Consider the following 26,763-nt stretch of genomic DNA (forward strand, 5'->3'; position numbering starts at 1 on the left):
AGAAGATACAATGTTGGGCTTGGAAAGTTGTTTAGTTCTTTAGAATTATTCAGCTCCTGACTGCTATCCAGTATTTGGTATTTCTCTTGCTCTGCCTGCAATAATTTCTCTCACTCTGGGGTTTGTGTAAAAGATGTTTCATTGAGTCCAGAAACTAATGATCAGAAGTGACCATCTGTGACCCCTTCGTAGGCATCTGGATGCACATTTGCCACTTCTGAGGTGTTGAGATAACACAGAGCTGTTGCTGATGGGACTAGAAGCCTTATCATCAGATATAATAATACTTTCCAGCTGCACTTGTTGTTTTTTAGTCTTTCCTAAATGAAAATGAGTTCTGCAGGTGGCTAATGCTAGAGGATAATTTGTTTCCGTGCTCGTTTGAAGCCTTGTAGCAAACCCAAAGCCGTGAATAAAAGATGGAAATAAAAGTAGAACGTGATTTCAGGAAAAAAAAAACCCTCCATTTTCTGTGCTGGTGAAGTGACTAAGCCGTGTGGCTGCTGATGCAAACCTTTCATCTGCCCAAGGAAAAGGGTTATTATCTTCAGCTGAAGCTGATGGGGCACCAGCAGCATTTGAGCAGCACACCCCGGCAGATATTTGCATGAGAAACATGAGGACGAGACTTTGATGTGTTTGCAACTTCTGAATTCCCATTATGTCTTTGATTGTACTGCCCCTTGGGTGTGCCTGGGACACCTTTCCTTTGGCTAAGCTGAAACCCAGGAAGGGAATTTCATGCTCTGCTCCTCCACTTTATTTTTTTCATTCTGAGATAACTTTTCCTCTCCTCTCTTTAGCTGAAGTCTGTAAAAATATATTAATGACAGCAAGACAGAAGCCATCAGCCTTGCCTTAGGGAGATGCTGGCAAAGAGAGGGACAGAGGCTGGATTGCAGAACTCCTGGCTGTGTTTGTTGGAAGGAATCTCTGCAGGCCAGCAGCAGCACTGGACCAGGACATCCCTGACTTTGCCATGCTGAGACCTCCTGGGATGTTCTCTGGGTAACCCCCCTGTGCTGTGCTCCACTGGGCTGGCTTATTAAGAGCTAATGCACATAATCATCATGGGGAATTTCCAGATTTTTTTTCCTGGTGGAAAACACTGATTTGCTTTAATGAAGTGTTAGGCTGATCTGATCAGTGAGCTGGGGGTTCTGGCCCAAGACCTGAGGTTTACGGTGCCATCACCCACCCAGAGGTCTGGCTGCTGAGGTTACAGCTTCAGGCCAGAATCCCTGGGCTCTTGGACACCCTGATGGAACAAGTCTTCTGTCTGGTGGTGCCTTCTTCCTGGATAAAGTCTCCAAGATGGCAGCATGTTCCAAGAAAGGCATTTTAAAAAAAAAAAAGAGCTTATAAACTGGTGGAGAGCAGCAGAGTCCATGCAGGACAGCTCTGATAAAATCCATGGACCATCTGCAATCAGGGACATGACAAGAGAGAGAGGTGACTTCCCAGGGATCCTCATTAGCTCAGGTGCTCATCAAACCACAATTTAACACTGGCTGGGGCTTTCTGGGGAGAAATGTAATTCTTTCTGGAGTATGCAGGAGGCACAGCCATTACTCTGGGCAGCCTCTTGCTGGTACAAGTCATGCATCAGTAATTACTCTCTGGGCCAGTTCACTTAATTAAGCCCACTGAGGGGATGTTCTCCCAGCATGGTCATTGCTCTTTAAACTCCCACATATGCAGAAGGACTATCATGCTTAGAGGTCTTTTCTTTTTCTTTAAAACAGTTGGATGTCAACCAGCAGAGAAAACAATTTCCCTGTTGCCAATAGGTTTAACTGGCCAAATGATCCCAGTGTCTTGAAATGGGGGGGAGTGGTGAGCAATAAACATTCCTTTTTTGTGGCCAAAGTAGTTCATGGCCTGGGCTCTGCCTTTTCAGGTGATCTGGGTTGAAATCTGAGCTCTTGTTTTGCCTCCTGCTTCTGTTGAACCAGTTAGGTCCCAAATGGCAAATGGAGGATGTCCAAAGTGGATCTTTGCCTTGGAAGGTAACCTCAAAGGGAGCACACTCCCAGCAACGCTGGGGATGTAGGGCTGTGCTGCTCCATGCTACAGCCTCATGGATTGGTTGGAAAAGGGGAAAAGGCGTGGATTTTCAAAAAGACTTGGATTTTCTTGATTTTTTTTCTCCTTTGAAAGAAAGACTCTTGGAGCAAGATCAGATAGATGTGGCCTCTACTATGCAGAAAAAATTGTATGATACAGAAATCTGTAATTATTCCTCCATTTCTACATAAAATTCAATACATTCTGCTTAGTTAGTTGGGTTATGGCTTCAATAAGCTCTTGAATTAGTCATGTTATTAATGTAATAAAAATCGAAAGCTAAATCACAGCCAAGTGTTCTGGTACTTGAAAGACTTTTAAATTTTTTTTCCTGAAAACATGAGAACAACTTGTCACAATTCTTCTATTTCACTTATTGTTGTGTACAGGAGTGTTAAATGTTTGGCATCTGAAAAAAATCAGTAACTAATGCTCACCTAAATGTCTGCTGAAGGGATTTGTGATACGTGATTGCTCCAAAAATATCCTCTGAAGGGCAGCTCTGGGATGAAGGGTCAGGGATGACAAGGGAGCCAGTCAGGAGCTGCCACCTTCCATTTCCACAAGGCCTGGACCCCACACCCTGAATATCTGCATCATAAAAAGCCCTACTGGCATAACCCATGGTGGGGTGCAGTTACTGGAGTACTAAACCACCAGATCAGCCTGTGAATTGTTTTGTAGCTGGGAATTGCACGTGGCTGTTGCTGTGCAGATCCCCAGCTGGGCCAGAAACCCCCCTGTAAGAGAGGTGGGGACGTGGCTCTGTGTCAGCAATGTTCCCAGCAGGCAAACTCCTGGGGGATGGAAACAGCCTGCTCAAGTACCCATTGATTTCTCCTTACAGTTTTTCATCTGAGCATTATCATATTTTTTTATTAAGTCAGCTTGTGACTTCAGTAATTTCTTTCATTAGGCTTATTCTGAAGGCAAGATGGCTTAAAATTAAAAGCAACTTCTCAGCCGAGTTAACATCCAAGCACAATTAAGTTAAATCATACAACAGCAAGATGTGAGGAAATAAAAGACCAATTTTGGCAGCAACAGATCAATTATTGCAATGCAGAATCACATGGAACACAATAATAGATTTTTTTTTCTCAGTAGCATGCCCTAGCTGCAAACCCATAACCACATTTATAAACATAACTGTCTTCTGAAAAATATTATTGAAACACTTAATGGGTGATGCTGTTGTCAAAACTGCTCTTATGCATGTGCCTGAAAGCAGCATTTGACTTCCCAGGCCCAGGGGGGAGCTCTGGTGACCAACCAGCCACAGTCCCGGGGCTGGCAGTGTTTCCAGTGTTGGAAATGCACCTGCTGGGGTCTCCCCTGAATTCCTCTGCTGAGGCTCTGTGCTGGTGCCACTCTCTGCCAGAGCTGTGCCCTGCCAGAGCTCCGGGGGTCAGCAGGGCTCTGCTGCACAGTGCCTTGTACCTGTGTATCCAGAGGACTTGGCCATGAGGACATCTAGTCAGGGAAGCTGAGCCCACAGCATCCCCAAGGGGTTTTGTAGGATTCAGGGAATAATTCCAGGATTTGAGGAAGATAAGTGTCCAAGAGAATGAAGATAAAGCAGTGCAAAAGCTCATTTTGCAGAGAGAGGTGAGTGCTGCCCACCCTGCTGGCTGCAGCTTGTGCCAGGCACCTGCAGGTGTGTCCTGCACCCCGGGACAAGGGGTGACTTCTTCACACCATGGCAGGCACCACCTACCCAAAAGGAGGTGTAATTCATGAGGTGTGATTCAGAACCAGGTGCTTTTTCAGCAGGAGACAGGGCTGGCTCTCTTCTGTCAGCTCGAGACATTTGTGTTTGCCTTGATCTGGGCATCAAGGCAGGGCTGCAGGAGGAGGCTGTCAGGAAAAGCTCTAATCCACTTATGCTGGCAGGTTAGACAGAGCAGGGATGACTTTAGTTAAAGAAATAACTTTCCAGGGTATAAATGGATGGATAAAATATAATTCTATTAAGGGATCTCTCCAGTCCTTGAATGGCACTAATGATTGTGTGGGAATAGGAGGCACAAAGAGATTAGCAGCAATCTTTATTTCCCAAGCAGGTTGTCTGTTGAGATGTTGTTACATAAACTAAATGTTCATGTGTTAAGAAGTAATTGTGCAGTTTTGTCTGGAGGGAGTCCTGGGCAAGAGCTGCTTCATAAGGGCAGAATTAGGAGAATTAGTCCATTGAGAGAAGTATATTTTGCAAATTTTAATTCTGAGTAAATGGGAACAAACACATTCCTGTGCCATAGCGAGTGTCTCCCCAGGGTGCTGCCAGGCTGGATGTCTGTAAGGAGGTCAGAGGGGTTGATGTGCCAGCTGTGCTGGGTCCCTCTTGGGCAAAGGTTCCCCTTGGGGGATATACAAGTCCCTATTTCCCTCTGGGGGAATATCCAGAATAATTGTGAGCCTGTTCCAGCTGCAGGGGTGCTGAAGGTGCCCTGAGTGACACCAGCCCTTCTCTTCTCCACAGGCTGTCCCCTCTGGTGGCTGGGGGATGCTGAGGGGGTGGGTGATGTTGCAGGAGGGCACCTGGAGTTAAGCCTGTGGGAATTCTGACTATAGCCTTTATCTGTCCTTTACATTAAAGCTGTCTTTCTTTCTTTCTTTCTTTCTTTTTTCCTGCTTCCCTACCTGTTCTCCCCCTCTTGCAGCAATGTGGACACCAAGGAGCTGTGTGGTGAGTGCAGTCCCTCCTTTTGGGCAAAAATCATTGTGTGCACGAGGGCCTTGGAAGGTTGCATGAGCCCAGAGCAGACTGCAGGGCTATGGCAGCCGTGGAGCTGGGGCATCCCAGCCCTGCTCCTGCTCTGCTCCTCATTCCACAGGAAAATTGGCAGAACTTTTTCCATTTTCTTGCAACACAAATGGGGTCAGAGCTGAGCAAAGCCCGAGGACCCCGTTCAATAACAAGCTGGAGTTTCATTTCTGGAGGTGTTGTGGCTTCCAGCTTCGCTCTGCAGTTCAATAAACTCGGATCCCTCTGCAATACCTGAAACATGTTTCTCCCTGGCCAGCCTTCGTGTTTCCCAGCAGGTTGCCTGAGGGGTGCACTGCTTCTGCTGTACCTCCCACAGCTTGCCAAAATTAAAGGCTGAACAGAAATCTGTGATAATATTTTGTCCCACACCCTAACCAGAAAGGAAATGTTTCCTGCTGGGATTTCTGAAGGGCTTTGCTTCAATAGGAGGGGACTCAAAGTGCTCACTCAGGTGTGTTCTTCTGTGGATGCTTGATATTGGGAAGTGTTTCCTGCACCCCAGCTTTTTGGGAGGAGATGGAAAGAGAGGTGCGTGGCCTTGAAGAGAGCTCTTTCTTCTCTTCTCCTCTCCTGTGGCAGGATGCAGAAGAGCACATGAAGCCACCTCAGCACATCTTCACCATTTACCTTCATCACTTTGTCACTAATCACAGCCTTGGGAAGTCTGGCTGGGGGTGGGTTGTGCAGACAGAGATGGGGTTACTGGGTGCCTGTGCCAGCACCAGGCAGTTACTCCTTATTCCTGATACCTTAAAGACTGCTGTATCCATGGGTGTCTGCACCAGGACATTGCCCAGGGTTTTTCTCCTCCTGGTGTACTCAACCCCTGCCCACACTATTTTAACATCCAAGCTGGCAGCAAAAGCAGCAACATTTCCCCTTTCCACTGGTTATTCCTGCTTGTCCTTGCTTAGGCATGCAAGAAACAAAGACTGCAATAAAATCCTTTTGGTTTGCTGAGGATGTGGTGGGTTTGTTCCTATCCCTCCATTCTTACTGCATTGGGTCTCCTTGCCAGCTGACCCAAGAAATCAAACCCCCACAGCTTGTACCATCAACTTTGCAGGAAACCCAGGGGTAACCATGGCTTTGTTTGACCCCACACAGCTTTCTCCATCACTGATAAAATCAGGAAATTACATGGCTGTCACCCAGTGTGATCCCATCTCACCACCTCTCCCAGGGGTGAAGCTGCCAGGAGAGAGGGGAGATAAACCCATCACCTCCTGGGGAGAGCTGGGGGAAGCCAGAGGAAGGATCGATCAGCCCAAGTTCCTGCCTAGATCTTGCCTTGTGATTTATTTGCTTCCTTCTCTTCTAAGTATTAAACATAAACCCTCAGTTTGTCTAAATGGGAGCTGTGGTGTCTCTGTTGAAATGGGCTGTGTGTTATAAAATGTTGAGAGCATCTTAAATGTTATTTCTTGAGCCCTGCAGCTTCACATGAATAAATAACACTAAACCAGCAGAGTTGGTTTATGTACTTTGTTAAAGCCAACTCAGTTCTCCTCCCATGTGCTCCTCAGTCAGCCTCAAGGGCTGTGCTGTGCCCACAACAGCTCATTTCTCCTGAAATGGATGGGTCCAGCTTTTTATTTCAGGACTTAGAAAAAGTCTTTACCTATCAGATCTGCTCAATTTTTCTTTCCTGAGTAGGAAGGGAGGAAACAAACAAACACACTGCAATGAGAGTGAGCTGTTCACTTATCGTGGAACAGCTGCTGTCAGTCATGCTGTGACATTCCGGTTTCTGCCAAAATCTTCTTCCCTTTGGAGATGTTCTCAGACTGTAAATAGCTATAGGCACTTCTAATTAAGCCAAGAAAACCTAATTAGTGGGATTGTTTCCTGAAGTTCATGTCTTGCTGCACTCCACAGTGCTGAGGAGCAGCACTGGTGGCTTTTAAGGAACAGCTTTTTGCTGTGCTCTGAGTCAATCCCCAGAAACAGGGAAAGGACAAGGATGGCACAGGGAAAGTGTGGCTCCCTCTCTCTGGAGAACATGTGATTCTGGGCCCAGCTTGCAGCTCTGTTCCCTTCCTTTCAAGGCCTATTTTACTCTTACAATCTTGTTCAACCTGTGATTGTGGGCTGAGGTGTAAATGTGAGAGGAACATAGGGAAAGATGTAAGGCCAGCCTCAGCTCATATAAATTGGGGTGAACTGGAAGGTGTTTGGATGCTTTGAGTGGCAAAGAACATCAAGGGAATGAAAAGAGGATTTTGTTTGAGACCTTTTCCTCCATGACAGCAGTAGGAGGGAGAGAGAATATATACAATTAAATGCAGAAACAGGCATAGAAATAAAGAACCTGACAAGGTATTTTCAATGGGGGATACTGAGTCTTACATCTCCTTTTTGCAATGGTCCCAAACTTTGTGGGAATCAAACCATTTCCCATCTGTACAGGACAAATTGTGACTTTGGCTGAGGATATAGAGTATAAAAATACCCCTGGAACCATTCTCTCAGGTTTATGTTACCACCAATAATAAATCTTGCTGTGCCAGGTAGCCTCAAGTTACACTGACATGTTCCCATCATGTTTTTCTTGGTTTTCTCAGAATATTTTGCTGACCATATGGGAGACTATGAAGATGTTCTGGCCTCCCTGGAGATGCTGAACCTCTCCATCCTGAAGGCCATGGACTACACCAAACGGGTGAGTTTGGTGCTCCTTCCTGCACCTCACCTTTCAGAGGCTCAGAGTGAGTGGCACAAACAAAGCATATCCATCTGAGAGGTCCTCATCCTCTTCAGCAGGGCTGGATCCTCCTGCTCTGCAGACAACACGGCCTCTGGGTCTCTCAGGTGGGATTTTGAATGCATGAGTTGTTGTTAGCAGAACTGAGAGGGCTTTTGGAAACTTCATATCATAGAGCTGCCTTTAAATCCAGCTTCCACCTTGGAGGGCACCCTGCTATATCAGAAACCAGAGGGCTGTGTGTTTGAAGGGCTGCAGAGGAATCATGCAAGCACCAGAACCAAGACATAATGACCTGGTTTATATGTGCAAAGTAGCCCTAAGTCCTTCAAAATCCATCATGTGTGTTTATGACACTGGACTGTTGTAACAGTGACACTGATCAAGAAGCATATTGAAGTGCATTTATGAACACCTATAAAATCTGAGGTACCATATCAATATCCCTGCTGAGAGGTGCACCACTCATTTCTTGTCTTACCAGGCTCGGAGAAGTGTTTACAGAGCTTTAGTTCCTTTGCAATTATTTTCCTGTCCTTCCACACTTCTTCATAGTGCAGCTGGTTTGTATCAGGGATATTTATTTCCTCGGGATAATCAATCCCTACTCCCACTTCCACCTTCAACCACATTTGCATTGTTATTTTGTACCACCATGAATAAAAAATAGTTTTCCTCTTCACTGGTGAGCAGGAAGATAGTATGCTGTGGGCCAAGCCAGGGAGGAAGATTTTGCTTTTTCCAAGGAAAACCCTTTCTCTCCCCTCTGGCTGCCAAGTAAAGAGCTTGATTTCCTTGCTTGATCAAAATTCACCCATTCTGATGTTTGTGAGGAAGGCAGCATGGAAAGTGAAGGCACATATTTAACATGTTGATGTCTTGCCATAATAAATTAAAAGCAAAAGTTTTTGGCCAAGCATTGATCTGTCTGAAGCATTAGTGATATTTTATCAACATTGTGAAAGGGTTAAAAAAATCAGGACAACACTAATAGTTCATTTTTTATGACTAAGTTTCATGTCTCATTCATATTCATTATTAGCAATATTCATGACCATCAGGTTTGCCAACTACGTATTTTAAATAAATGTTAACATGCTAATAGAGATCTTAGTAATTCATTCCAGCTTGCTGTTCATGATGCCTTCCACCACTGCTTTTTCAATATGATGTGACTAATTCTTCCTAATTTTGCAAGAGGAAGATGGACAATTCCCTGATTATAAATTAGGCATCTAAGGATTTGGATATTACCTTGCATGAGACATCTGCAGCAGAAGCAGGAGGGATATTCATAACACAAATCCACTTACAAGAACATCTTTCCCCCTCCTTGATTCAGCAAATTGTGGCAGGATTCACCTGCCTTAATTGCAGCAGGTCAAGGTTATTTACCTAAACCTGAGCTGGTCCCCTCCATCACAAGTTTGTGGAGAGAAACAGGGAGACCTGGAGCACCTTCCTCCTGTGGCACTGAAGGATCACACACTCCATCTCAAATGCAGACATTTCCCAAGCCAGGTGAGGGAGTGCTGCCCCAGCATCCTCCCATCCCCTCATTTTATCAGCCCATGGGGTGTGCTGCTCTTCACTGCCTGGCAGATTTTGGCAAGGGAGCAAGCAGAGCAAGACTCCATCACAGAGAGTATCTGGCATTTAATGAGAAACATTGTTCCCTGCTGTGATTCTGTGAACAAAGTAGTACAAACCTCATCAATGAATTATTCAAAGGCAGGTGCTTTGTTCAGGTAAAGAAGCAGGGGAAAAGAAAACCCAACAGGAAAGAAGCTGTTGTGTGTTATAGAGAAATCTGTCTCTGGTATTCAAACAGGATACATTTGCTTTGGAAGGAATTGAAACCTCATCAGGTTCCAGCACTTTGCCATAGGCAGGGACACCTTCCACTAGACCAGTGGAGCACAAAGCCCCATCCAGCCTGGCCCTGGGCACTCTCAGGGATGGGATAGTTTCCATCTGCTCCATCTTCTCCCCATGTGATACTCTAACCAAGGGTCACATGCTGATGGGGCAGCAGGATGTTTAAAACATTCATACCTTTCATATATATTTTTGGAAACACTGCAAAAGGGGAAAGGTGGCCAAAGCAGCAGGTTTTCCTTGTGGCCAGATCCTGCAAAGGGCTGGGTGATGGTGCTGAGCATTGGGAGTTGTGAGCAAACTGCTTGGCTTGTGAGCTGCTCCTGCTTCTCCATGATAAAATACACATTTCCTAAATGTGGAAACTAACTGGAGAAAACTATCCATCATTAAGGAGTGTTCCTATTCCCTCCTTTTCAAACAATGTATTTGGGGCAAACAGTAAATGAAGCCTAACCTTTTTCTGTGTTGTCTTTCTGAGAGGTGCCAGCTCATGAGAGGGCATGGAGAACCATGGTATTTAATTGTTGTTTATGTTTCTCACCTTAAAAGACAACTGATTATTTCTTGCTCATAAAAAGAGAAAGCAGCAATTATCTAGTGCTGGAGGAGCTCATAAAGTATCAGCAGTAATTAGATTCAGTAGTGGAAGGTCTCACACAGCAAAACAAAATCTGTCATTGTAATTATTTTCCAATACAGTGATGTCCGTGCCACATTGAAATTACTGCCGATGACAATTGGAAATGCAGAGTTAAATTGGAGAGAAAGGAAATGAACTTTTGGGTTCTAAATAAAGCTGACAGCAGGAGATGTTCCTATATAATTCTCTTTTACTCTTGTGTAGTGCAGCCAGCAAACAGCAAAGCCAACAGGACTGGGCAGGACGTGGTTGGTGTCCAGTGCCAGAGGGCGTGTGGGGTGTGGGGGGAGAGCAGAGGCAGGATGGTGCTGTCCCTCCCCTGGGTCACTGAGTCCCCTGCTTTGGGGACAGCCCACCCGATGCTTCCAGCACCCCTGTCAGCTCTGGGGGTGACAGGGGAAGTGCCTGGCATGGCAGAGGTGGTGCTACCCCTGCACACCCTCAGGCAGGCACCCCGGGAAATGTGACTCAGCTTGGTAAAAAAGCCATGTGGGATTTTGAGCCTGAGAGGCTCAATTAACCTTGCTCCTGTCAGGTCCAGTTTCCACTGCCAGCTGCACTAGGGTTGCTCCTGCTTCCAGCTTCTGCCAATTAAGCATTTTGCAGGACTGACCATGGAAGCATCAGCAAGGCTGACCTTAAGCAGTGCAGCAAACTTTAAAAGCAAGCTGCAAAGAAATCAAAAAATGCTGAGTGATGAACATTTTCAAGGATGAAGCAGCTCAGATTTAAAGTCAAATCATTCCTTCCTGGGGATGCTCCTGTTCCAAGAAGCACTGGTGACTGACCTTGGTGCATGCCCTGTCCCAGATGGAGGGAGAGTGCTCAGAATGCAAAATTACCCAAAATTGGAGCTGAAATTGCAGCCACTCATGCACATGCCAGGATGAGACTGGCTTCGGGGAAGAACAGGGTACAGCAGGAAATATTTGTGGAGCAGCCCTGAGGACTTGAGGGTGGCCCAGGACCACTGCTTGGTGTTGAGCATTGCCTTTGGTCCTGGAGAGAGAGCCTTCCCCTGTCAGTGCCAAACACCACATGTGTCTCATGGACTGGCACTGTACCCATAGCAGCTGCAAATGCATTTTCCCCCTAAAATTCATTATTTGGATGTGAGAATATGTAAATCATAAAGGGAAAACTGAGTGCACTGACCTTCAACACCTTCAATGCACTAGGGAGCCCAGAGGTATCTACATACAGGTGAATAGGTTTGCATGTTATTTGTGAGTTAAATTGCTCCTGCAGCAATCCATCCCTCTTTTCCCTGCCTTATGAGATGTAATTGCAGTGAACAGGAGATGCAGGGCTCCTGGGGCTCGGGGCAGGTGCTGCAGCAGATCTCCTCTCCCTGCTGCTGGTGCCAGGCTGGCCATGGGTCTCCCCCCGTTTTCAGCCCCCAGCAGCAAACTGCAAACTGCTCTTGTTTGAGCAGCTCAGTTACAGCCCCAGAGCAAGAACCATCTGCCAGCAGTCGTGGATGCTAAAAGTGGTGAATGGTATTTTTTGTTTTACAGCACAGCCCAGATCAGCAATATAGAGTGCATTTGCATTCTTACCTGCTTGCCAAAAGTGATACTGCTCTTTTTTGAATGATGACACCTCGAGATAAAATAGTTGCTAGAAATAATCCTCAAAAAGAATCTTTTCTTTCTGTTCTCCAGCTAATCCTTCATCTCAGCCCTTCATTTAACTTGAGCAGGTTTTGTCCTGCCCTGCTGATTGGAGTTGGTGCTCACACTGAGGGTGTCAGGTTCCTGGGGCAGGGCTGTGCTGTGTCAGATGATAGACCCAAGCAGGGTGGAGCAGCAGCACTGTGGTGGTGGCACTTCTGGGTTGTGCCCAGCCCATGTGAGCTGCTCAAGGCTTCTCACAGAGCTCTTGTTCTGGCCTTGCCTCATGGTGGTCAAATGAGCAACAGCTGGAGAATTCTGGTGTTTGGGGTGCACTGCAGTGCAGCACAGCCAGGTCTGAAACACTCCTACAATGCAGTTAAAGATGTAATCATAGTGAATGACTGTGGGTGAGGAAAGAAAAGCGTGGTGATGGGTCAGTGAATTGGTAAAGGATGAGTAAACTCTCCTTGTGTTTTGAATGACACATTTCTGAACAATTTCTGTATTAATTTCTATAGCAAAAAACAGATGCTGCTCTCTGGGAAAGTTATGGATCTTTAGAGTTGAAGAACAATCTGAAAGGAAAGGAGGTGTTCTTGTTTAACTTCTCAGAAAGTATTTCTGCAACTCTTCTCTGAAACTAATTTAAGAAAATATTGCACCACAAATTAAAACAAAATGTGCTGCTTCAGCTCTGCAAGAACTGAATTTTCCCCAACTTTGCTGCTCAGACTCCAGACAGAAAACCTTCTCCATGTGGTGCCACCCGGAGCGAGTTCCTTGCCAGCTCTGCAGGGCTGTGCATGAGATCCAGCTGGGCTGCCAGACTGTGGGGAGCAGGGACTGGCAGGGAGATGAATCTTAAGGTCTCTCTTGGAACTTAATTTTAGATTAAGATCCTCATTCACTGCTCTTCTGCTTGTCTGTTGCAGTAAAGTTCATGTCCCTCCATTCTCTCTGAAAAGGAAGAGCATCTTCTCTGGAGGTCTTGCTTGTGCTGTCCTGGCTCGAGCTCTCAGAGACCTCCAGCAGGACATGGTTTTCCTCCTCTTCCCTCCCATTTTAGGTCTATTGCTCCTGGCATTTAGGTGAATTGTATGGTGAAGGTGTCAGTGCTGTTGTCTAGCCGAACAGTCTGAGAGCATCTTTGAAGGAGCCACTGGGAGGAAAGGCAGGGATAAAGCCAAAGCATGAGCATGTGGCACTGCCAGGCTGAGCCTGCAGCAGCTTGACCATCCCACACTGCTACATCTGCAGGGTCCTTTGAGTAGGTCCTGTTTGGAAAACAAAATCTGCACTTTCCTTAGAAAACTGAAATAAAATATGTATCCAACTGCTGCCTTGTGGGTACTAAATGCAGCTAATTAGGAACGTGTGAAGCAAAAGGCTGATTACAGCCAGGGGGTTGAGAAGGAGGAGGCCACACTTCCAAGCCTGTCCCTTGCCTGCTGGGTGGGTGCAGAGAAGCCTCTGGATCCCCAAGTGACCTCGGGGATGTGCAGCACAGCTCGTGTGTGGGCCAGCAGATCCCTGCCCTGCACCCCTGTGGCTGCAGGAGGAGTGATGGGATCCCAGTGAGGACACAGAACTCCTGGGATAAATCACTTGGGAATGGCCCATGGCAGGAGATCTTCGGGACCAGACAAGGTAAGCGTGAGATGAGTCCAACATTGAGATTTGCAAAAGGAGGATTTTATAGCAAAAAAACTTTTCAAATCCATACGATGCTGTTGTCATTTTTTTAATCTGAACAGGTGTCTCATTTGGTTTTTTAAAGCTGTTTCGGGAAGGCTGAGGGTCTTTCATATGGTAATGCTTTCATTTATCAACTATTTAAATGCCTGTTCTCTTCAGGTTTCTCCTACTGATTATGTGCCAGGCAATCAGGTTTGGGTCTCTGCTTTGGAAGGGATTTAAAAGTCGGGGGGAGGGAAAGGAGAAAGAGGCAGGTCTGAGTGTTATTTTAATTACAAGAAAATATCTCTTGGAAGCAAACAGGCAATTATGAGCAACGCATTTAAATCAGCCACTCAGAAATTACAGTGCAACACATGCCTGGTTTGTAAAGGGCTGGGTGGGTGGAAGATAACCTCTCCATCATCCCAGGATGAGGCTTGGTGGATGTTTTATGGCATGGCACTAGGTTTGTTGTTGGGGTTTGTTTTTTTCACTGGAGGAAAAGTGTGGGTGAACAGAGTTGCCTTTGGTTCTCAGCTGAAAAACCTTCTCGGTTCAGCAGTGTCACTCTGTGGGTGTGCTTGGGCTGTGGTTATTAACATTTGGAGAAATCATCAGTGTCCCCAGGCGTGGTAATTGTCAGCCAGTTTGGCCAGTCTTGGTGACAGCCAGCACTGGGAAGCCTTGTTGGTCAGGCTGTAACCCTGTGAGGCAAAGGGAAGATGTGGGGAGGTCACAGTGGGTCTCCACAGTCGTGGGTGGTGCAAAATAATCTATATTTTACATCCTGTAGTCTTAATGAGCTGAATAGTGACCTTTAAAAATGCCAGAAAAGAAGCTTTGAGATGTTCAATGACATTAAAACTCTCATTCTGCAGTATTTAATGCTCACAAGGACATGGCCATGAGAGGCCATTTTTAGGCATCCATTTGCAGTGTCTGGTAAGGGAAACTTGGCACTGGTTGGCAAATCCAAGCACTCAACAGCATCAAAATCCCAGTGATGCTTTGCACAAGTAACACATCCCAGGGGTGTTTTCACTAATGTGTGCCAGAATTTGGGCAGTTTTGGGTGGGTGCATGTGGAAATGAAAAGCTGGAAGGGCTGTGGTGGGGCTTTGAGCAGACTGTGCCCCTGTGTTGGCTGCCACTGTGTGGGAAGGTGCCTCACAGACTCATGGAAACTTGTGATGTGAAGGGGGAGGGTGGATTTGGGGCTGGACCTCAGCCAACTGACCAGAGACCAGCCCTGGGCAATATTTCCCCAATAATGCAAGCTGTCCTTTCCCACTCTTCTCTCATTTTTGAATGTTTCATTTCCTGCTTTGTCAAATCGTGACGCCTTCTGAGGCTCTCCTGAGAGCCATCAACACAGAAATCTCAAGGCCATTCTTTCAATGATGTTTTTACACTTGCTGCTCATTGCAAACACTCCCTGCTACCTGTTTGCAGCAGCAGAGGTCAAGGCCAGGCAGTTCAGCAAAGAGCTTGCCTGGAAATGATGGATGGAAAAGAGCAGGCTTGGAGATGTGCAGGAGTTTCTGGCACACAGCAGCTTCATTGAGCAGCAATTATTATATGATCTCCATAAATATTTTAACTTCTCAAGCTAAGCAAGGAAGAAATAACTCTTCAGGGTGGAATTAATAAGACCAAACCTCATTAAATCTCACTAGGATAGTCTGACAAATGTTTTAATAAGACAATAGGAAGGATCGCTTTATAGCTGGTCTTTTTAATGATTTGTTTTTGCAACCCTGAAGAAGACACGTGCCAGAGGAGAGCCCGAGAGATTGCTGAAAAAACCTCTCAGCACATGCATTTCTGATTCACCCACTGAGAGCAAATGTCACAGCTGGGCTGGCAAATGGCCAGTTAGTTAAGTGGGAGAAAAAAAAACCAAACATTGTTGTTTTGATTTCAGATCTATTCGACTTATTGGCCTGTCAAAAAGTATCAGATCTTCACAAACACCCCAATTTTGTCTGCACTGGCTGGAATAGCTTTGTACCCAACATCCATCCATCCATCCATCCATCCATCCATCCATCCATCCATCCATCCATCCATTGTTTTATCCATCCATCCATCCATCCACCCACTGCATCTGTATGTAGACAGTTACACTGATTTAAATGAGTGTGAGAATCACCTGTTTGATTTTTTCCTAAAGCTGAACCAATAAGCTGTGGTTAGGCAATAAAAAAATCCAACATTTAACTGCACATCCTCTCACAGCTTCAGCACCATCATCACCTCGTTGTGCACCCCCATCTGCTGAGGATCACCATGTCATGCATATCCCCCAGAAACACTGTGGCTGCAACAGGGAAAGGAGCAAGTTTTCTTGTGTTAGACAGAAGTCATTAACTGCTACTTGGATGCTCAAGAAGCTGTCAAGAAACTCGTGCTTCCATACCTAACCAGGGATGAGAAATCAGCTCTGTGATCAGTTTCCCCAAAGGGTTTTTTCCATCAGCCCATTCTTCTTTTATGATTTAATATGGGAGATAAAGGCAGAGATGAAGGCCCTCTGGGTTCTTGCAGAGCTGCTCCAGTTGCCATGGAAATAACCCTTGTTAAGAGCTTCACCATAAAACAGGAATAATTTGCTTTGGGGAGCTTGGGGTGCTCATGTTGTGCTGCTGCATGCTCAGATAACCAGCGGTGCTGGGGCCACTCCAGTCCCCTGAGTGGGGGCATTGCTGATGGAATGCAGGGAGCCAGGAGCATCCATCCCTGTCTCTTGGCTCCAATAATTCGTGAACTCCTCGCAGAGGAGTCCCATGCCAGGAGGTGTGAGCACACAGGGACAGACTGCCCAGCAGGGTTTTGCCTGGGCAATGTGCTGTCCCAGCAGGCACTGATGGGTGGGAAACAGTCTGTGAAAAAGTGGTTTGGGTTTAGGGGAGCCTGTTTTTTCATTGTAAATATTTTTAGCTCTGATGCTGAGTGGTTGGCTTCAGCCAGGGCTGGTGAGGTCAGCGGGCACTGAGCTGGCCTTGGTCTGGTTGGGCTGGTGTTGAACCAATGCTGGATTGTCTGGGTCAGTGTTGGACAGCCTGTGCCAGTGTCCCACCTCTGCCAGGACTGCCAGGAGCTGTAGGAGCAGGACTGTGCCAAGGGCAGGGCTCAGCAAGGCTGTGCTGGGAAAGGGGCCCTGGGTGCTTCATGCAGATCAGTTGTTCTATTAAAATATTTTTAGGTGTTCTTTGTCTTGAAAAGGTTTGTACTACCCTGGGAGCTTCTGTCAGACAAACAGCACATTGAGCCCTGTAAATCACCCAAAGCCCTCTAACTTTAGTGCTGGGTTGGCCACGCTGCTGTGGGCTAGGGCTCTAGGGTTCAACGAGTTGAACTCTCCAGCAGGGATCTCCAATGCACAGGATGCACCACTCACACCTGCACACACCGGCTGCAAGGCAATAGGAAAGTCATTTAAGATCACAGAGAGCAGCTACGGGCTGTGTGTCCCTCTTCCCACGGCGGGGCACGGCGGGCCCGGCCGGTGCCCGGGGCGCTGCGGGGCCGGCCCGGCGCTCACGGCGCTCCCGTGTGCCCGCAGGTGTACGAGAGCGGCAGCAACGTGGAGCAGTTCGTGACCCGCTTCCTGCTGAAGGAGACCGCCAACCAGACCCAGTCCCTGCTGAGCTCCGTGGAGAGTGCTGTGGATGCCATCGACGAGCAAACCAACCCCGCCAGGTCTGCGGCACCCCTGCCCTCCCCTGGGGCGGGGGACAGAGGAGGAGGATGCTTTTGCCGCCTGAGGGAAAGGCAGGAGCAAAGGGGAGCTGGGCCAGCGGCTGCCTTTCTCTTTCTCTCCCTTCCCGGCTTCCTGAACTCTGGGGGTTCTTCTCCCCTGCTCTTTCCTGCCCTGTCCCTTCCTCTGCCGCGGTCCCCAGGGTCCCCTGAACAAGAGCGGTGTGGGGGGATGTAAATCGGGGGCAGCACCCTGGCACCGGGCTGGGCAGCGCTGGGTGCCCGGGGCTGCCTCTGTGGCAAACCCACCTCTCCCACCCAGGGCAAAAGGAGGGGTGTCTGTGCCTGAGGTGAGCTGGGGACAGCCCACAGGGGCAGTTCCCGTGCCCGGGATGCTGCCCCTCCTGCCAGAGCGCTCAGCGAGCCAAACCATGCAGAGGGAAAAGCCGCTGTGCGCTGAGGGCAGGCAGCGCTGTCCCCTGGTGCCGTGCGGGGCCGCCCCATCCCCGCAGCCCAGCTCACGCCGCTGGGCCTGGGCAGTGACAGGGCTGGATCTCCCGAGCGCTGCCAGGGCTGAGCTCCGAGGCGCTCCCAGCAGCAGAGGTGAAACCTGAGCGCAGCCCCTCGGTGTCACCAGCTGTGACCAGCACAGGCTGCCGTGCAGACCCCTCTGTTTGGCGGCTGCTCACGGAGCGAACCCTTCTCCTGCCGCTCCTCGGGACACTTCCATGGGGGTGTTCTGGCTTCCCCAAGCCACGGGCGGGCAGAGGGGCACGTGGAGAGGGAAAATCCCAGCTCCTTCCTAAGACAGACTCTAGAACGCGGTGAGACTTGGGAAGCTCTGCCACCATCCCACCAGCTTTTCCAGCAGAAATGCTGTGGGTTTCATCATCTCACATCTCTTTCTTCTCTTTGTTTTGTGGCAAACTTTGTACAAAAAGAAGCAGGAGCTCCTGAAAAACAATGAAGAGGAAACAAACCCAACATCAGGCAGAGTAATTAGAACCCATGAAAGACTTTGCTGGCTTTTATTTGCTGATGTGTGAGCCCAGATCATAATGGGGAGTATTGTAGTTGTTTTCTCATGAAGATAATAGCTAAAAAGAAAAATAAATCCCACAAAAATTATCTCCTGCATCCACATGAAGACAAAGAGGTAGCCTAAAAAGCACAAAAATAAAGGGCTGTAGAACAAAGTGTGAAGGCAGAGGTCCAAGATGGAGACACCTCATTAAATTGTGATTAAAATAAATCTCTCTCTGTTTTTGCCTAATTTCCTGTCTATTGACAGGGGATTGTCCAGGACCAGCAGTGGTATAATTACACAGCCTGTAGCAAAGGGATGCTCCTACAACCTTTATTGTTGTTCCTGGTTCCTTATCTTGGAGATGTTCTTTGGGACCAGATCCGCAAATCGTGTTCTTGTGTACATGGTGGAGCCCACACTGGCTCATTTTTGGGGTAGCTGTGGAAAGGGAACTGAGCAATTATTCTTTGGAGGAGCCAGGTGCCAGGGGAGGGACAGGAGGGCAGGAGCTGCTGGCTGGTGTGGTGCCCATTGGCTCCAGGGCATTCAGAATGTTGTCTCCAGCTGGGAGCTGCTTGACTAACAAAAGATGCCAAGAGGAGCCAGGGCTCCCAGGCAGCTCTGTCAACAGTCAGCTGGCACAGAGCTGCTCTTGCTGGAAGGAAACACTGGAAATCCTTTGAGCTGCTCAGCCTCTCCCTCTGTGGCGCAGGCTTTCTGTTTGTGGAGGAGAAAGGAGCGGGTCATTCTTTCCCAAACCCATTCCCATCCCACCCATGGATGGCAGCTGCAAGCCCTTGTGAGGAGGGCAGGTCTCAGCATTCTCTCTGGCTTGCAAATGAACGAGTTCCTGAGAGGACCACTGGGGATCTGGATGGTGATTGTGGATGCTCCATCTGTGGAAGTGTTTCAGGATAGTTTTTTGGATCTTTGAGCAACCTCCAGGCCAAGCAGGCTTTGTAGACAAAGAAAGCAGGGTGGAGGAAATACTACAGTGGATGTGTTTCCATTCTCCAGGAGAACTGCAGCTGTTAGTGGGATACCCAGCCTCTGCTCATGGGCAGACATTTGGGCATGGGCAGCCTGGATGACAGCAGCTTTTTCTGTCTGAAAGCACCAAAGCCATTGGACTGCAAAACCAGCCCCAGGAAGGTGCAGCTGGCTGGGCACAGCCTCAGGGGCCTGAATGCCCCATATTGCAGGTGTCTATCTAAGACAGATGTCCCTGAAGGCTGCCGGTGGTGCCAGGAGGGCTGTGCTGTTCCATAAGCAGGAAAGAAAAGTGATGGCTGCTGGGAGCAGCCCACTGCCATCCTCTCTTTCTGACCTGCTCCCCACTCTGGCTGATGCCAAAGGATGGTGCAGGCAGGACGCCTGCACTGCCAGGCACTGCTGCTCTCCAAGGGGTCTGGCATCATTGGCAGAGGTGCCAGAAAGGATGCTCCAGTGCTGGCACCCCAGGGCTGGCTCATGGCACTCTGTGCGTGCCCAGCTCTGCTGTCCTGACACCCTGTGCCCTCTCTGGTTGCAGGCACTACCCCAGCAAGGATGGTCACGGCCTGAGTGACACCTGGTATGACAACCCTGCACCCAGCTACCCTCCCACCACCTGGATGGTCCCCAGGGAGCAAGGAAAGAGCTTCCAGACTGGTAATGCTGGCTGTCTGGGGTGGCTTGGAGCACCCAAGTCCCAGCAGCAGCATAGGGTTCTCAGGGGCTGCCTGCAGGTGCCCCTCACTCCATCACTGTCTCCTGGCTCTGCGCAGGTTCCCCTGACACCAAGGCAGAGGGGCTGGAGGGGCAGATCAACAGGCTGGCCAAGCTGATTGGCAAGCTGGAGGACAAGGTAAGGGCCAGCATTTCCCTGCCTGGGGCTGTCCTGACTCCCCAGGGACAATTCAGGGACCTTGCCCCAGCTGTTTTGGGGCAGGGATGAGGACATGGTGTTGGGGATGTTGGCTGCAATGGGAGCACAGGGAACTTCTGTGAAGGGTCCTGACCAGAGGTGCAAGCAGCTCTTGGAGCCCATTCCCTGTAGAGGAGGGGACACAGTCATTGCAAATGCTGGGGACAGAAACCCACCAAGCAGGGAGGGACAGGCAGCCTCAGCCAATCCCCCACCCCCTCTGGTCCTTACTGCCCTTTTCACAGACCCTCTGGTTTGACCTGCACCAGCGGCTGTCGGACAGCGAGAGCACAGCTTGCACGGTGAGTGCGCCCGACCACCACCCATGGGTGCTGGGGCGGCTCTGCAGCACAGAGCCACACTGGGGGGGTGGCTGTGTGTCTGTGGGTCTCACACGCTGTGTTGGGGGCCCGGCAGTACCTGCTCCTGGTGAGGAACGAGATGACAGTGTCACACAAGCACCTGGGCGAGTTCTGCGGCTCCCTGAAGCAGTACCTGAAGAGCGTGGCCGGGGAGCGGGACTGCTTCCAGTGGGTACCAGCAGCAGCTGCATGGGGGGGCTGGGGAGATGGGGGGCTTGGCCTGGGCTGGAGTGAGGACCAAGTGAAGGACTAAGGCAAAACAGCCAGGAGTTGGGATGTAGTCATGCTCAGCCACCAACACTGCTTTTGCATGGGCTGGGGAGTCTGGGCTGGGGAGGGGGACTACCCCTACCTGGGCTGCTGGGGCTGGGTCCCCCTCGGTAGCCCACCCTAGAGCACACCCGTGGCTGCAGAGGGGGGAGGGATGCCCCATGCTGGGGGCTCACCCCTGTCCCCATCTCTGCCAGCGTCACCGCAGTGAAGCTGCCTGATGGGGTCACCTTCATCGTCTATGAGTTCTGGGAGACCGAGGAGGACTGGAAGAGGTAGGGGAGGGGATGAAAAAGCCCATTTTTGGATGCTTGGCTGTGGAGGGTTGTTCGAGCAGCTGAGCACCAAGCTCTGTCCCCTGTCTGATGGCAGGAGCTGTCTGTCTGTCCTGGGGCTGTCCCTGTAAACAGGACAGGGAGGTTGGGGTGGTCTCTCTACACCTCCCACCTGGGAGTGCCTTTGGATGTGGTGATGGGAAGGGTCAGTGTCCTGAACCAAGGCAGGGTGCTCTGCACAAGGGGAGGGGAGCAGGATTGCTGGCAGCCAGCCCTGCCAGACCCCGTGGTGCTGTGGGGGGCTGGCAGGGTGTTTTGGGGGGGCTGGGTGTCACTTGCTCTCTCCCACCCGGGGCAGGCACCTGCAGAGTGCCACCTGCAAGAGCTTCCAGCACGTCAAGGTGGACACGCTCAGCCAGCCTGAGGCCATCTCCAGCGTGGCCGTGCCAGGTAGGAGGACAGCCACCCCAGAGAGTGTGGGACAGGGACCCTGGGCAGCCAGCACCTCTCCAGTTGTTGGGGAGCCAGGGTGGGCCGGTGCCATGCTGTGAAGGACAGCAGGAGCTGAGCTGGCTGCCTGGCGGTCAGGGTGACGTGGGACTGGGCAGGGGTGACCCTCAGTGATGTTCCCCTGCAGCTGCCTGGTGCACTCTGAGCCGGGAGTGACAGTGACCGTCGGCGCCGGGGCCGCCAGCCCCTGCCCCTCTGCGGGGTGGCTGTGGCTGGGGGAGGTGTCGCTGTGACCTGGCTGCAGGGAAGGAAACTCCCGTGTGTGTCCCCCCTCACAGAGCCCTCCCTCAGCTACCACATCCCCTGGGCCATCTCCCCCTGGCGTGGGGTGGTCTGGGGGCGAAGAAGGACTGCCAGGGAGGGGCTGGCAGGGGTTGGGGAGGGGACATCCCCCAGACATAGGTAGGCGGGGGGGGAGGGTGGGGGGCAGTGGGTGCAGACACTAGGAAGCAGGAATGGGAGTGGGAGGTGGGAGGCTGGAGCCCCCCTGAGAGCAGGGAGTGAGTTGGGGGTCTGTGCAAGTCCCCAGGGGCCACCCAGGGAAGAGATTGGGGGGTTTGAAGCTGTGCCTGGTGCAGTGTGTCTGTGCCTGCAGGGATGGGGACCCGTGTCCCAGGGCAGGCTCAGGGTGGTGGCAGAGGGGGATTTCCCTGCTCCCAAGATGCCCCTTAGTCCTTTCCAGCTTTGGGGGGGTCCCAAGGGGTTTCCTTTGCATGTGCACAGTTGCAGCTGGTGCCTTGCAGGCGTGAGCGTGGCTGCCTCCTCTCCCTCCCGGGGTCTGTACTTCGTCTGTGTGTCTGTCTGTCTTTGCCAATCCCACACCCACCCCACCATGCGTGGGGGTCCCTCAGGGTGTGTGGCACAGGACCCTTGCCAATACCCTCTCCTGTCTTTATTATCCACTGTACAACGGGGACGGTGATGCCAAATAAAACCTCCATGGGATCCAGCGCTGTGGCCGTGTCCCGGGCCTCTGTCCGGGGCAGGACGGACGGGGGGGTCACGGCGGGTTCACCCTGGGGCTCTGTGCTCGCTCAGCGCAGCAGCCCCAGCACGGCCAGGGCAGCGCTCTGCCCGCACACGAAGGCACCGCCCAGAACGGAGAGAACGCCCCAGGCGATGAGAGCAGCCCTGCAGCGATGAGAGCAAGGCTGCCGGGGTAGAGCTGGCCTCAGAACGGGCCACCCCTGTACCCCAGCTCCTCTGGCTGTGGAGCTCTCTGCAGGGTCAGCCTGCTCTGCCCTGCTCCTCTGCAGCGCTCCCAGTCGATGGCTGAAGAGCCCAGCAGCCCCTCTGGGCCAGCCCCAGTGTCCACTGCAATGACACACACACAGACTTTGGTCAAAAACTAGCAGATGCCACCACGAGATCACTCCCAATTCCGCCTGTGCCCAGTGGCTCTGCTGAAGGAGCAGAGACCCACATCCACCCACCCTGCGCTCACCCCACACATCCCCAGCTCCATCCTATCACCATGTGATTCCAGCCCTCCCTGGCTCCTGTCCCAGCCCCTCCCTGGGTTCCTGTTCCCTCCTCCTCGGGCACACAGCCCCCCTCGGGCCCATACCGAGCCCCTGGGATGCAGCACTCACCCCAAACCCGGCTGCTGCTCTGTCCGAGGGTCTCAGCACCGTGCTCCTTTCCAGACTGTCCTGGGCGGGCTGGGACTGTCCCCTTGCAGTCTCCATTGCCTCCATTGCTCGTGTTGTCCCCTCTCCTCATGATGGGCTTGTGCTCTGGCAGGTCTCCCCAAGGGACCTCTCCAAGCCTTTGTCACCCACCTGGGTGCCCCTGCTCACCTTCTGCCTTGGCCCCTCCAGCACCTTTGGGGCATCCTCACCCCTCCTCAGATGTCCATGGCCCCCCCAGAGCACCCTCAAGACCAAGACCCCGATGTCCTGGGGTGCTCCCTCCACCTGCCACACACCTTCATCCTCACTCAGATTCTTCTGCTCCCCCAGGGGCACCACAGACATGCTTAAGCACACACTTATCCCAAACCTCATCAGCACCATGTCAGGTCCCCCTGACATGTGCTGCTGCTGTGCCCCAGCCCCTCCAGACAGGAGCAGTGATGGGACACACCACCCTGGCACAACAGACACCTGATGGCCCCCTGTCTTGGGGCACCCTGACCCCCAACCTGACCTCTACCCCAGCCCCAGTGCCACCAAACCCCACAGCTCTTCTGTCCCTAAAGTCACTCTGGTAGCTGGGGCTGCCTCTGGACACAGCCCTGCTATCCAGGCACATTTCCAGGCACAGCCCCAGTGGAGCACTTCCCTCTACACCCAAATCCCCCTCCCTGCAGGTTTCCCACCTTGACCAGGGTGACCCCAGGGATCTGCCTGGGCCATGGGATACCACACCCTGCCCTGTCCCTTCCCGTGTCCCCAGCGCTGCTGAGCACACAGACACTCACTTCTTGCGTGGCCCGAGGCTGCGGGTCCCAGTCACGCACACGAGGCACAGCCCTGCTGTCAGTGCAGAAGCTCAGCCCCAGCAGAGCCCCCCTCACCCAGCCCCACGGCATTGTCCCCCACAGCACAGCCCTGCACCCCCAAAATGGGGCCAGGACAGGCTGCAGTGACCCCACAGCGCTTTCCTCCCTCCCCGTGCCCGCTCTTGCCTGGGAAGATGAAGATGAAGAAGGCGCTGATGCCGCCGATGAGCTCGATGACTTTGCCGATGTCGGGGACGAAGAGGGCGATGCCCAGCGTGGCAGCCATCCAGGTGACCGTCAGCGCCACCCGGCCCCGCCGCTCCCGCGTCTCCGGCACCGCCGCGGCCCCGCGCTTCGGGCTCGCCCACAAGTCCCTCACCACGGACCTGGAGGGAGGATTGCAGGGCTGATGGCACCCAGGGGAGCTGGGGGGACAGCTGGCTTGTCACCACTGCCCTCACCTGCCCAGCAGCACCACAATGGGGTAGATGGTGACAATGGAGACGCCAAAGAGCAGGCGGGCGACGATGACAACGGGGTCATTCCCTGGGTAGGACATCAGGACATCGGACGCCACAGCCTTGCCGAAGGTCAGGTAGCCGTAGAGCCCTGCTGACAGGGAGGTGGGGCTGGGTGGCTGTGCAGTGAGCAGGACAGAGGAGTTCTGAGCAGGATGGATGAGCCAAGGGCAGAGGGGGCCCCAGGGCAAGGAGGAGTGAAGGGTTTAGTGCTGGGGTTACCAGTGAGGGAGTAGATGAGCAGGCAAATGAGCATGGAGAGCACAGAGACGGTGACCCAGTGGGAGAAGCTCTGGTTGCGCATGCTGCTGTAGATGGCCACACATGCCTCATGGCACTGCAAGGCAAGGGGGGACAGCGCTGGGGCCCCATGCAGGGACAGCCCCCACCCCCAGCAGCCTCTCCCCCACCTATGGGTGCCCTGTCCTGCTCAGCCCTATTCCCAGGCACTCGTGTCCTGCCCTACAGACACCTCTGGTGACAGGCACAGATCCCCTTTCCTGCAACCTGCCCTCCAAGGGATGGCATCCCCATGGTCTGCCAGCACTGCCCTGGCAGCTGTGGCCAGAGGGGCCAGGGTGACCTACCTGGAAGCCAAAGCAGATGGTGGGAATGACACTGAAGATGGAGGCCCAGGAGGAGGACCTGGCATGTGGAGAGGAAGCACAGAGCAAAGGGCATGAGGCTGTCATGCAGAAGAAACCTTCACATCATAAATTGTGCAGCCTGGATGCCACTATGGGAATCTATTGCCCAGTGATTCTGGGAGAAAGGGGTATTGCTGGGGTGAAAGCTGGGGCTGGGAGCTACCATCCACTGTGAGCTGTCCCCAGCTCACCCCCAGCACACACAGGCCCCACCACACCCCTGCCCCCATGACACTGCTCATGCCACGGAGTTCAGGGCAGGAGGGACATGGGGCTGACACTCCTACCTGGAGGGCTGGGGGGGCTCAGTCAAACGCAGGCTCTCTGACTGCAGGTAGTATTTCAGGACGATGACCACAGTGAGGTAGCAGGCAGCCAGCGTGCCCAGGATGCTGTCAGGGCATGGGAGAGCATCAGCACACAGGCAGGAGGAAGGGAGGAGGGGGTTCCCATGGCCCCACAGGGTCCTGGGAGGAGGTAATCTGGGGTACAGGGTACCTAGGGGTGGCCACCACAGAGATAGCCCAGGTGTACCTGGAGTACTTCTGGAAGCCGATCTCCCTGGGGACAGAGAGTGGGAAGATGACGAGGACACAGAGAGCTGAGAGGGTGAAGCGCTGGTCCAGGTACCAGGGGGGCAGCTGGGGGGCCCCACTCAGTGTCCCATTGGGGTACAGGGAGTCACACACTGTGGGGGGCAGCAGGGGGTCAGCTGTACCCTGAACGATGGCCCAAGGAGGTCGGGAGCATCACACCAGGGCAGAACCTGGGGGCCCCAAGTCCTCAGAATTTCCAGGAAAACCTGGAGGTGACCCCATCCCACGTGGGACCACCTTCCCCTCACTCCTGAGAGCTGCTGGCCCCAAGCAAGCCCCAAACACAGCAAGGGGAAACAACTCACGTTTCTCCAGCTGGTCGCCTACCACCCTGAGAAGGGCCACGGAGATCATGAAGAGGTTGAGGAGGAAGCAGACCTCACAGAGCTTCCCCAGGGCCGGCCCGCACACGGCCCGGACCACGCCCTGGTAGGTGGGCTGGGCGCTGAGGGCCGCGGCATAGCCCAGCACGGCCAGCCCGCTGACCAGGAACACCAGCGAGCCCTGCGGGACACAGCCTGCAAGAAGCACCACACCGACCTCCATCCCCCAGAGCGGGAGGGACCCAGCAGGCCCACGGCCAGGGACCAGGCTACCGGCCAGATCACCGTGGGCCCTGGGTAACAAAGGTCAGCAAAAGGATGGAGACACGGCCTTACGTGATACTTTGGGTTTAGATTTGGGGTTTGGGGGCATATTCTGGAGCAGACACCCATTTACTTTGAGTTGAGCTACAAGCCAGCTACAAGTGTGGCTTCAGCTGCAAAGAGCATCCCTAAGGTGGTACCGCAATAAACCTAAGGATGTTGCCGGGGTCGGGACGGGGGTGCCGTGCGAAGGGGGTCCCCGCCAGCTCCCCAAGTACCCGAGCAGGTGCGTCCTGTCCCTCCGCTGCCTCCCCGGACGGGCGCCCCTCGGCTCCCTCTCTCGCCCCGTGTCCCCCCGCCCCGAGTCCGCCCTTACCAGCTCCACCAGGAGGGCGGGCACGGCCCCGCCGGCCCTGCCGAAGGCCCAGGGGAAGCTGAGCAGCCCCGCGCCCAGCGCAGACTTGAGCAGGATGAAGACGGCACCGGCGGAGGAGAGCCCAGGCGAGGAGAGCCCGGCGGAGCGGCCCGCCGCCGGCAGCAGGGGCCGGGCCTCGCCCGCCGCCCGCTCCAT

The 26,763-nt window shown here is 52.2% G+C and overlaps 2 protein-coding genes across 6 annotated transcripts in view; one reads left to right on the top strand and one right to left on the bottom strand.

Annotated features, from left to right (window-relative positions):
- NECAB2 (N-terminal EF-hand calcium binding protein 2) overlaps positions 1 to 21,792 on the top strand; it is a 76,223-nt gene extending 54,431 nt beyond the window's left edge. For 2 of the 3 annotated variants that reach the window (XM_063410881.1, XM_063410882.1), the window contains exons 4-12: positions 7,399 to 7,496; positions 16,918 to 17,054; positions 19,610 to 19,728; positions 19,845 to 19,924; positions 20,230 to 20,286; positions 20,402 to 20,514; positions 20,814 to 20,891; positions 21,250 to 21,341; positions 21,529 to 21,792. In XM_063410881.1, the coding sequence (XP_063266951.1) occupies positions 7,399 to 7,496; positions 16,918 to 17,054; positions 19,610 to 19,728; positions 19,845 to 19,924; positions 20,230 to 20,286; positions 20,402 to 20,514; positions 20,814 to 20,891; positions 21,250 to 21,341; positions 21,529 to 21,557 (803 nt within the window). In that variant the 3' untranslated portion in view covers positions 21,558 to 21,792. The remainder of the gene's footprint in view (positions 1 to 7,398; positions 7,497 to 16,917; positions 17,055 to 19,609; positions 19,729 to 19,844; positions 19,925 to 20,229; positions 20,287 to 20,401; positions 20,515 to 20,813; positions 20,892 to 21,249; positions 21,342 to 21,528) is intronic. The other variant, XM_063410883.1, reaches the window with a different exon arrangement.
- Positions 21,793 to 21,815: 23 nt separating this feature from the next.
- SLC38A8 (solute carrier family 38 member 8) lies at positions 21,816 to 26,763 on the bottom strand. 3 transcript variants are annotated; one of them, XM_063410877.1, is made up of 10 exons: positions 26,569 to 26,763; positions 25,911 to 26,109; positions 25,544 to 25,697; positions 25,297 to 25,401; positions 24,950 to 25,007; positions 24,585 to 24,699; positions 24,306 to 24,456; positions 24,031 to 24,230; positions 23,824 to 23,878; positions 21,816 to 22,532 (listed from the first exon to the last, which is right to left on the bottom strand). In XM_063410877.1, exons 1-10 carry the CDS (start codon positions 26,761 to 26,763, stop codon positions 22,436 to 22,438), a joined length of 1,329 nt encoding a protein of 442 aa, XP_063266947.1. In that variant the 3' UTR covers positions 21,816 to 22,435. The 3 variants fall into 3 exon arrangements, with proteins under 3 accessions (XP_063266947.1, XP_063266949.1, XP_063266948.1); XM_063410879.1 differs by lacking the exon at positions 26,569 to 26,763 and having other exon boundaries at positions 23,824 to 23,875; positions 24,306 to 24,453; positions 25,911 to 26,562; XM_063410878.1 differs by lacking the exon at positions 26,569 to 26,763 and having other exon boundaries at positions 24,306 to 24,453; positions 25,911 to 26,562.

The sequence above is a fragment of the Prinia subflava genome, chromosome 13 (assembly GCF_021018805.1).
Source record: "Prinia subflava isolate CZ2003 ecotype Zambia chromosome 13, Cam_Psub_1.2, whole genome shotgun sequence".
Classification (NCBI taxonomy): Eukaryota; Metazoa; Chordata; class Aves; order Passeriformes; family Cisticolidae; genus Prinia; species Prinia subflava.

Excerpts from the sequence above, each read along its gene's own strand:
- SLC38A8 (XM_063410877.1), bottom strand. The coding sequence starts at position 26,763 with ATGGAGCGGGCGGCGGGCGAGGCCCGGCCCCTGCTGCCGGCGGCGGGC. Across the intron at positions 25,698-25,910 it reads AGGCGACCAGCTGGAGAAAC|TGTGTGACTCCCTGTACCCC; the intron begins GTGAGTTGTTTC and ends TGCCCCCCACAG. Across the intron at positions 25,008-25,296 it reads GAGCCCCCCCAGCCCTCCAG|GTCCTCCTCCTGGGCCTCCA; the intron begins GTAGGAGTGTCA and ends TCCACATGCCAG.